The sequence below is a fragment of the Opisthocomus hoazin genome, chromosome 4 (genome assembly GCF_030867145.1).
Source record: "Opisthocomus hoazin isolate bOpiHoa1 chromosome 4, bOpiHoa1.hap1, whole genome shotgun sequence".
Lineage (NCBI taxonomy): Eukaryota > Metazoa > Chordata > Aves > Opisthocomiformes > Opisthocomidae > Opisthocomus > Opisthocomus hoazin.
Window position 1 is genome coordinate 27,975,215 of NC_134417.1, and position 11,082 is coordinate 27,986,296.

General features: G+C 44.1%; 1 protein-coding gene across 4 annotated transcripts in view; it reads right to left on the minus strand.

Annotated features, from left to right (window-relative positions):
* Positions 1–10,535, minus strand: part of LEKR1 (leucine, glutamate and lysine rich 1) — a 63,285-nt gene extending 52,750 nt beyond the window's left edge. For all 4 annotated transcript variants that reach the window (XM_075418419.1, XM_075418417.1, XM_075418418.1 and 1 more), the window contains exon 1: positions 10,115–10,535. In XM_075418419.1, the coding sequence (XP_075274534.1) occupies positions 10,115–10,162 (48 nt within the window). In that variant the 5' untranslated portion in view covers positions 10,163–10,535. The remainder of the gene's footprint in view (positions 1–10,114) is intronic.
* Between the last annotated feature and the right edge of the window lie 547 nt (positions 10,536–11,082).

Here is an 11,082-nt window from a genome sequence, read left to right on the forward strand (position 1 = left end):
AAATTCTCAAGCTTTGCAGCCAGCGAGGCTTCATAAAAATGAACAGATAGATGTGCTCTGACTTGGATATGTACTTCTTCCTCAGTATAGCAGTTATTCCTCTGTATTTTAACCATCTTCACTTCCAGAAAAGAATTGCTCAGCTTACAATTGCTGCAGAACTGAACCTGCACAGGAAATGGGTATCGAGTACATAAACCACCCAGACCGACCCAACACTTCAGTAGGGGACACATGAGCACCTGCTCACCAGTGCAGGTGACATGAATGCATTTGAGAGGAGATGGTTAGAATCCAGACTGGATCAGAGGACACTCGTAGTTCAGCTAAAGAGACGACCTCAGAGCAACAAACATAAAAAGGTGTGGGTAAGCTTGGAGACATGAAAGATGGAAAATGGGTGGCAGCTGGAAGAGCAGTTGTGTGTTTGTGCTTTAATCTTCCGCGCAATTATCAATTGTTACAAGGATTTTTAACACAATGACTTATGAAAATCAGAAAGCTGGAAAACTGCAAACAGTCTAAGTCAAAGAATGTAGGAATCCCTTGCTCTACAGAAAAATGGCAAAAAAAGAACATTTTGATACATTGGGATAAAGTGAAAGAAATCATACTTACATGACAGAAAACAGCTTGCAAAAATTATAAACTAAAGACTCGTTACCCCATGATTCAATAATCTTCAGCACTTTAAATACAGCTTGATAAAAATGGTATTTCAGGATGCCCTGGAATTACCAGGCTCAGCTTTATTTTCCAATTTCTTCGTTTTCGCCCAGTTTAAAATACCCCTAGTTACAGTTGCTCAGAATGAGCTGAAAATGCAAGTTTATTTTTCCTGGCAGCTGCAAACCGTGCTTGGAAATATGAAACTGTTATTCAGGATAACTACCATAAAGTTCCAAAGCACTAAAATTACTATATTGAAAAAGGACAAAATGAGCTGTTGCAAGGAGCACAGGAGGGGGGCTCCTATCCCCCGAAGAACATTGTGCTCTCTTGCAGCACCACCACTGCTGTCTTTCAAATAAACAGTTACACAAATTTCACTGGGTACTAAGAGTAAAAAACAAAACAATTCGGGTCCTGAACCAAAAATGTTTTATGCAAGTACTAAAAGGTTTTCGTTTTCAAATTCAATTTTGTTACTGAACTTGAAAATAAATTAAGTGATGGAACAATAAATATTCTCCATCTGAACTTAGCAGGAAATGAGTCCCGTTTTGCTTCATGTCCATTCCCCAGGTGAAGCAAAAACTTGAAAGGACTTCAGATCAGGTTGGATTTTCAAAGTATTTGCTACATAGCCAAAAACCAGAGGAAAGCCTGATGGCTTTGTATTACTGCAACAAGGAAAGAAAGGTCTGTCTTTTAAGGAGAACCTTGCTTCTGTACATGTACAATTATCCTGCAGCCACTGCAATACGCTGTGCATAGACACGAACTAGTTTTAAAATACCTATCTGTAGTGGAAGTAGCAGTTTCTTAATACCAGTAATAAATTTGGCGTGGGTTGAGTGATGCTCAACAGGCAAGCTAGCCCAAATTCCATGCTGCAGTAGATTAATGCCAATAAGCAAGCTAATTTAAATCCAGCACATGCATACACAATATGCCTTGAAAATTAACAGCACCCGCTTGAAAGTGAATAGTTCCAAAGAGCAAGGCCCGAACTGGGCAGAGCAAGGGGCGTACGTACTATTCTGAATTCTCATCTTAAATCCAAAATTCCTCTCTTATGCCTGTAGCAGTCAAATCACAAGCTGGACTGTCTCTCTCTCTTTTTTTTCTTTCTTTCTTCCCCACTCTCTCTTATATTGCCAAAATCATGACCTGAGTTCTTCTCACTAATACTTAAAATATCTCCTGAAATTCCTGAGCTGGTTGGACATTTTTCAGAAGCTACTGAAGCTTCGCATAGTCAGGTACAGAGAAATGCTGCAGAAGCCAAAATACTGAAAAATCTTCAGACTACACCAATTTGAAGGTAAGAACCAGAAAGCATTTTATAGCTTTGAAGAGTACTTACAAACAAAATGTTTTGGGGTTTTGCACAGTTTCCAAGGGAAATAACATTACTCAATCTATGTGTGTATTTCTCTGTCACCCTTCAATAATTTGTGAACCAGAACATTTGGTCATTTATAACAAAATCTGACACCGAGGACAGAAATACAGAAGTGTCTAAAAGCTGTAGACAACCAGATGGGCACTTAAGACTTCATAAGTTCCCTGCTGAAGAAAACTCTGGAGTGAGCGCAGTCCTTATCAGATAGCAGATAATCCATATAAGAGAGCGCCTTATAAATGGTCTATCCAGGAGAAAAGATTCCATTCGACCTTGTATCTTAGACACCAGAGTTGATTAACCATTACACACGAGTCTGTAAGAAACAATTTTCATTAGTTCTTATGCTTACAAAGCTACCTTTTCTGGAATAATATTATCGCTGAGTAACCACTAAGAATGTGCATTACAGACACAATGACTTCAGTTTTCAGATTCCATACTTCACTATTCATATTTGATGAAAAGACCATTGTCATCTTCTCAAATGCAAAGCAGCAAAAAATCAGGAGAAAAGCAGTGTCTGGGAGAATAGAAAGGGAAACTATTAGAGCTCTACCTAGGAAGGGGACTCTCCTTAGCCGTGAGAATAAGCAGCGAACAGAAAAAATCAATTAGGAATAGAAAAACCAAACAGAGGGCAATGTCACCATTGTGGGTTTGGTCAGTCTGGACAGGGAAACTCCGGGCAAACAGGTCATGAAGAGGCGACAGAGGGAAACTAAAAAAACCCTGCGATGTGAGTTAGCATGACAGTAATGCGTGCACAGTAGCAACATGAAAAGAGAAACAAACTCACTGAGGACAAAGTGCTTGAGCTGGAAAGCTATTTGATCCGTAAGATTTTGAGCTGCAGTTCTGATCTGCATTACACCGGATGCTACGAAGAAAGGACGAGCGCTATGTCCAGAACAAACCGTATCACAAGGCAGCATGTCAAGCCTTGATATTCCAGCAGCTGTTCCACTACAGCATCTGTGGGAGTAGTTTAAACTCGGAGCTGTGTTCAGTTTTGGAAGAACTAATATTATTCCATGGTTACACAGATTTCTTTAGCTACCAAGGACAAGTGGAGAACTGAGCCAAGATGGATAGTGACTCAAATTATATCTGCCTGACTCAGTACCATAAGCATCTGTAGAGCATAAGTTATAAGGGAAAAAAGAAAAAAAAAAAAAAAAAACAAACAACAGAAAAAAACCTTTGGTGGCCTGGACCATTTTTAGCCTTTTGAATGACATGACAGGAATTTATATCATTTCTACTTGACCAAATAACTACAGGGAGCATAAGCTTGTGCATGGCTATTCTTCTCCTCTGGTATTTCAGATTCCACCCACATAAATTTCCACGATAAAGAGCTGAATTCTTGTTAAGAGTAAAATAGTTGACTTTCTCCCTTCGCAGAGCCTTGGTATTACAACATCCAGCATATGGATCACTTATGCTAGAAACAGTCCCTTACAACCAGCTAATAAAGAGCCATGACTCTTAAAAGCCAGAACTTCAGTCCTCAATTAATGAGATTCTTTTAAAAAGCTTTGAATATGTTTCTGTGCATCGCTGAAATAAAAGCAGAGCCATGAGCACAGACCTACTCCTTGTACATTAATTTTACAGCGCAGGGGAGGGAGAGCCTAAGGGAACTGCAGCACTTGCCATCCTCCTCAGGCACATAACGCAGTAGTAACAGCTCTTGCTCCCTCCCCAGTTTTCTGTCAGGACAGAGACTGTTTTCAAATGGACTGGCCAAATAACAAAAAAAAGAAACCACCCTATATTCATCCAAACTACATTTGCAGCAGAATAAAGAAAACTCTAGAAAATTTTAAAAAAAAATCATTATGCTGCAGCTGGGTGCTCTTTAATTATTTCTGTATACTGATTGCTTTATTCTACCTCTCCTTGATCCTACCTTATCTACTTTCTTTTTGTTTTACTCCTCCTCTGCCGTACTACTTTCATTTCTCTCATGCTGTTTGTCCCTCTCCTGACAAACTAGCTAATCCCCGTTACGCAAAAAGAAATCATTATTCAAAACACACAATTGATTTTCTCGGAAGAAAGTGGAGTCCGCTATTGTATATGCAAAACTGAAGAGTTATTTGATTGAAATTGATCGTTCTTTTATCCAAGGAAAGATTTTTAAGAGTCTCAGTAGAAGCTTCACGGTAAAAAAAAAAGTTTATTGTGAGTCAAGTTTTCAGTAAGCATCTACTCAGAAAGTAACACAGATTGTAATGCTAAGCCATGATGCATACATTATTATGTATTATTATTTGCTCCACTACCATAAAATAGCAGTTGCAAAATAAAAATCACAGTACTTGCTTTGAATACGCATGAACAGTGTAGAAACAGGCCTGTAGTAAAATCAGAATGTCTGGCTCTTTAATCTTTCATTCAAAACTTGCCCTGAAATAATCAGTTTGTCACGACAGGAAATAATACTCGCATTTCAGGTAGCTTTAATTTTTTCCTGCCTGTGAGCAAAGCAGACTAATGAATCATAAAAGACTGTACTGCACTGCTAGTAACTGCACACACTCACACAAGCCCTGCAAATATCTAACACATGTCCAAGAGGCCATGCAGACCTTCCTGGTACTCGTCAGCTCGCTCAGGATGTGTTGCAGCACACTCCAGCTCCCCAGCGCAACGCAGAGCACAGCGTTCTCACAAATCGAACCGCAGGACATTGCAACAAAACGTGATGCCTGTGAGGACAGAAGATAGTTTAGCCCATTGTTAACATTACCTTTGCCTGACAAATACTGGTTTCTCGCATCTGTAGTTGCAACTGTTGGGCAGCCCCTCCTAGCTACCACCCAACTGCCTGTGATGCAAGAGACTGCAATTCCTCCAGTTCCTAGCATACTTGGACGCTGGTTGCAGAAAGGGTAGCAAAGCTTGAATATAGTGAACTCAGCCCTAGCTTTACGAGAAAAGCTTGAACAGAGTGAATATAGCCCTAGCCTTATGAGTATAGCAAGAGATAAAAATGCTTTGCTGCTCTGGCTGACCACCAGTGATTCCAGAATTCTCATGTTAAGAACAGCAGATCATTACCCAAGGTCAGACGATCTGCCTTCACAAATCCTCCGATAGCACAATACACAGTGGTAAAAAAGCACGTTGCCTTTACAATCTGGGAACTGGTTTCCCAAATCAGCTACGAGTCCATAGCTAACGAGCTCACTGTTGAGAGCTTTCCATCTCTTTAGGCTGTAACATGTGGGCTCATACCAAAAATAAGCAGATATTTTCTAACATTTTCAAAGCATATTCCAGGCACTCAGAACATTCACATAGCTGGAGCTTGTCATCCCAACAAAATTTAAAAGTTACAAATTCTAAAGCCAAATACTGAAAATCTCAGTGGGCACAGGGGCAACTCGTGAACATCATCTTCAGAAGCATTCATCGGGTGCATGACAACAGGACTCTGAAAAGACCTCCTGCCATTCTGCATGTAGATACTACCATGCTTATCTGGACAGCATGAATGGAAACGCTGCTGCTTCTAAATCCACGTTGATATTCTAAGTATTAAATACACAGCTATGTTGTTCACCTCTACTAAACTAGTCTTGGTGGACAGGACAGATTAGCTCGTTAATGCAATTGGAACTACGTAAGAACTTCTTAAAAAAATAAACCCAGGTTCAAAGACAGCAAGAAAAATTAAAAATAACATAATATGCTCATAAAGATACCATAATGTGCTCAATCTATAGCACACATGGGAAATCTAATGAGTAACCATGTGCTACTTGTAACATGTGTGATGTTTTGTGGCTACCACGGAATGTTCTGTGGTGATGTGTAACACCTTCAAAGTTCCTGCTCTGCTTGCTTGCTTAAACTCTTAGGGTGAGAGAACTACCTATCTTCTGCTCAATTAATTTTATGATTTATGTTAAGCAAAGATTATTTGCCAAATAAAATGTAAAATTAAATATCACTTTTTGTTTGGTACTTTGAAGAGTCAGAGTGTCATTTACTGTCTTATGTAGGTGGCTGCTGTTTTGTTTCCCACTTCAGTCAGATCTTCAGGGCAAAACTGCATCTTCCCATCTACTCACATGAAATAGACGACAAAATGCTTAAACAAACAGAACTTTAGTAAGTTCACAAACATATAGAAGATTTGTGTACCACTAGCAACAGACAACTAACAAGGTGCAATATGGTAATCTTCTCTTAGAGGGAAAAAACAAAACAAAATCAACCCAAAAAGACCCCAAAAACCAAAAACAGAACTCCCCACACCCATAACACTGGGCTAAAGGAAAGGCTAACTTCTTTTCTACCATTCCGTGGTCTGTGATACCTCTCAGACTGAGTCTGATGGCATAAACCTTAAGACCTGTAAACACATGAAAAAGTAGGCATTACAAGGCAGCCATCTCTGCAAAGTTCTTTCTACAGACCTGTGACAGTACTGTTACAAGAAAATGTAGGGTTCTGCTGAGGCGGACCAACCAACTTACTCATTTAGCTAAAACACCTGCTATCCAGCACACAAAATCTGCAAAGAACACCTCCCAGAAGCATACACGTACCCCTAAAATAAGGCTAAGAATCAGGCAATATCCTCCCGCAAAACCATCGCAGATGGCTGGACTTTGCCATTGACTGAGGCGGTTATTTCCCTCCGGGGAAGTTGCCAGAACAGCAGCGGCTGCTCTCCACATTCGCCATCCCCCCCACTCCCTCTGGCACTGCTTCCTTCGAAATTTGCAGGGAAAATCAACTCCTGCTGACTTCTAACACCGACAACGTTGCTCAGTGAGGGAAGCAAACTGCTACCAGGCAAAGTCATAACTCCGGGTATCTTTAATTTTTTTTAGAAACAAGCCACGATTTAGATCTTTAGTAATAATTAGTTCCCAAGAAGTATGCAACTGTAAATTAAAAAAAAAAATACTATAAGCTTTAATAACGGACATGCAGATGTTTATTTACGTGTTGACTTTTTTCTTCATTTAGCACCCATCTTGCAATGTACGTTGTGTGAAAGAGGCGTGAGAACAGCAGAAGGGATGAGAGCAAGAGAGAAGCAGGGCCACGTAAAATTCTTACACTGATTCTCTAAGGCAAATTGATCAGAACCTGAAGAACCAAAGTCCCTTCACATCTATCATTTCATTAACAAAATACCAAGAAATCTCTTCCCCTCTAGATTAAAACTTCCTTTAAAGTGTAATAAACTCAGTGGGCAACACCTACTGGACCCAGTCTGCGCATGGACAATCTATACCAACTTCTGCGATGACACCCAATGGCTTTACCCCAACAGGTCTCGCTCTCTGGCAGAATCTGGCACTGAACAGCATGCTCCAGGCTGGCACAAGATGCTCCCTTTCCCCTCTCCGTACTATCCTCTAGAAGGGTGCAATTTTGAAGGCAGCTATGTCACTGTCCAAGTACTGACAAGCAGCTTGTGAAGCTCCATTCACTACGGGCATGAAGGAGAGGAATGGCGAGAGCTCTGGCCTGCATCCTTTGAGACAGCTGCTCGATCCGTTGTCAGCACTACAACCCGACCTCCAGCAAGCCAGCTGGAGACCTAGCTGGAGAATATTCTTCACTCCACAGCTGCAATCACAAGGCTGAACATGCTCCCTCCAGACACACGTGTTCCTTTGGCCTGCAAGCTGCATGTTGGGAGCATGTGCTCAGTTTGGCAGAGCAACACACAGCCGGCGACAAGTTCTGCTTATGTTAGGAGCAACCTAAAAGAAAGACTCCAAAAGAGATGCTATAAAATCCAAGAAGCAGGGAATGTGAAAGGAACAGGAACATGTGCACATAAAAGGTAGAAACTACAAGGGCAGGAAATTGTGAGAATGACTCGTAATCAAGCTCTGTGTCTTGTAACTACACTGCAACTACAACGCAAGGCAGCTGAGTGAATTGATGAGCAGCAGCAAAGGATATGTAAAACCCCGACTCTCAACTGATCCCAAAACATCGGGCTGTCGTTGCCTTGGAGCTCACATATCTCACGCTGAGGTGACAGGGTAGGACAGGAACACGGCCTATTCGTGTACACATCTAGAAGTACTGCCGCGCCTTCTGCACGCAGAGCTTCTTGTTGAAGGCGTACTGAAGAACTGAAAGAGATCTCAAGGGATGGCCTGCCCAGTGCTTCACTCCAGAGCAAAACCCTGTCCTGCCTGTCCCCCACAGCACAGCTGGAGGAATGCCACAGCTCCCCAGTGAGCTGCTCCACCGCTCAGCTGCCCCCACATCTACAGTGCTGTAACCGTCAACCAAAGCAAGTCCAGAAAGGGGAGGGCAAGATTCATCTGCAGCTGGAGATGAAGGACAACCACCAGCTTCCTACACATGTGAATACCGTTACCATGGCCTCACATATTTTCTAGCGCAAGTAAACCCAGATCTATTACCCTTTCCCAGAAAAACAGGATTTTTTTTTAAAGTTCTTCACTGTTTTTGCATTTTTCTAGATTTCCATCAGCCACATTGTTTTTCTTAAAGCCTGCAGCTCAGACCTGATGCATCAACAGCCCTGAACCCAGGAATAATGAAGGCCCAAGTTTCACATGCAATTCCTGTACTAACACATTTAGTATTTGCTTTCTTTGTAACATCACTTTGTTAATATTATTCTGTGTATGACCTGGTTACAGACCTCAGTGCTAGGGTCTGGCAAGTGAGAATGAAGCTTCATCAGTTACTATGTATTTTGTATTGATGCACTGGACTTACTCTTTTTAAATACGCCTTATCCTTACTAAAAATATCAAGTTTAATGTTGTTCCCAGAGTGCTCACAACCCCTCCCAGCCTGGCATCAGTGTATTCCTTTTTGTAATCTAAGATCCTAGCTCCATGAAAAACAGTGCACTGACACTCCTACCGACAGAAATAATGTCACCCCCTTTCTGTTCCCAGTTTGTGCTTGCACTCACACCTGCGTCCTCCTCCTGCTAGCACAGGTGTAGACACAGATCAGGAACTAGATCAGGAATGGATCCAAATGAAAGACAGGCAGCTGAAGTGCCACCAAACTACAGCTTTAAGTCATAAATAGAAATACTAAGCAGTACTAGATCCAGAACAATTGCCTGATGTACTTCATCTAACAATCTGGCACAACTGTTTTTCTGAGAAACCTACACTGATACTTACTAACTGCCTTATTCTGTTGATGCTTGCAAACCAATTTCTAAATAAACAAACATATCTGGTATCTTTCCTGCTACCAAGGCAGCTGCTAATGAGCCTGTAAATTTCCCAGGTTCTTCCCCTCCCCTTCTTTAAGGGCAAGTATTCCTTTTCCCTTCCTCTGGCTAACTTAACCATCCTTGAATTCTCAGAAATCATCATTGATGGCTCAGAAATTGTCTCAGCAGTTTCCTGGACTATTCCAAGGAGAATTTCTCCAGGCTGTGTTAGCCGGAGAACATAAGACTTTTAAATTACGTGTTGATTATTAGACATATACCAAGAAATGAGGACAGCAGGGTGTTTTATTGCCAAAGTAAAAACTTCATAGTGTTACAAAAAGTGACTAGTGCTCCACTTGTGCGCATCACCACATATAAAGAGCCTCTCGAAAGTTAACCCACATGAACAGCAGCGTTGTTACTTCGGCAATAATTTGTCTCCCAAACAAAAGAACAGTCTAACACACAAAGACAAGATACAAAAGAAAAAAAAATAAAAATAAGGGGAATGTTCTGTTCCTGTTTGTATTGACACTCCTCTAGAACAATTACATGTTAAGCTCTGCAGTCATTCCAAACTTATGGCAACAAAAGTTGTTTATGGGGTAAAATCTGAAGCTTACCCAGTGGTGACAACACCCTTAGAGAACGAGTATGTTCCTCTGCAGCGTTCCTATAGCGTGTAAGCGCACTTTGTCATGACGAAACCCCAAACACACCCAATCTAAAGCCAGGCCCAAAACACACCAGATAATGTCCCAGTGTTCCAAGGCCCGGGAAATATTCCTAAGTTACTGCAATGTCTCGACTCCAAATGTTGGGTTTTTCGGACTTCCATCGTTCCATACCTGCCGAATCCCCTCGGGCAGCGCGTGAATGGGGACGTGCCGCTCCATGGCCTCCCGGAGCTCTGCGGCGGGGTCCGCCAAGCTGCCGCCGCTCACCGGCTCGGAACCTGCCGGCACCGACGGGGCCGCACCTTCGTCTCCCCCGGCCCACGGGCGGAAACGCCAGCTCACGCCCCGCCACGCCGCCAGGCCAGCCCCTGCGGCCTCCCCACGCCCGCACCGCCTGCTCAGGGACGCGCAGGCCGCGGCTGCCGGCGGGGAGCGGCGGCGGGGCCCAGGGAAGGGGAAGGAAGGAGCGACTTGCCCCGGGGAGCGGCGGCGCCGAGCCCCCGGGCCGGGGAGGCGCCGAGGCCCGACGCAGCCGGACAGAAGCGGGGTGAGGGGAAGCGGCACCGGCCGCCATTTTCTTACTGCGGCTTCCTCCGTAACCACGGCAACGGCGCACGGCCCTGCGCGCGCCTCGTCACGTGGCCGGGGGCGCGCGGCCGCGTCACGTGGCCTGGGCCCGAGCAAAGGCGGCGGCCCTGCGGGGAGGGGGAGGGCTGAGGGCCCGGGGTACCCCGCACCCCCCCCCGGGCCCCGGCACGGCGAACCCGCCCCGCTGAACGTTAATAAGGCGGAACGGGAGGGGCTGCATGGCCGGGCTGGAGCCCGGGGGGGGCTGGAGGGGAGGGAAGGAGCGCGGAAGGCCCCCCGGTTCCGCTGTTCCCGTCGAGCCGTCGCCCCAAAACGGACCCTCGCGGCTGGGCCAGGCAGCGAAATCCGCGTGAGTTCACGGCCAGGCGGTGACAATAAATAAATCGGGAAAAGGCATGAGAATCGGGAGGGTTCGGCACAACCCTGCTGTCAGTGGAATTAACTTCACGTTCTGCCCCGCTGTCCTATCCCTCACGGTTACTCGACGTGCGGCCCCTTCAGCGCGAGCCAGAAAACCGTGGGGGTCAGCTTCATGGCGTCCTGTCAGCCGT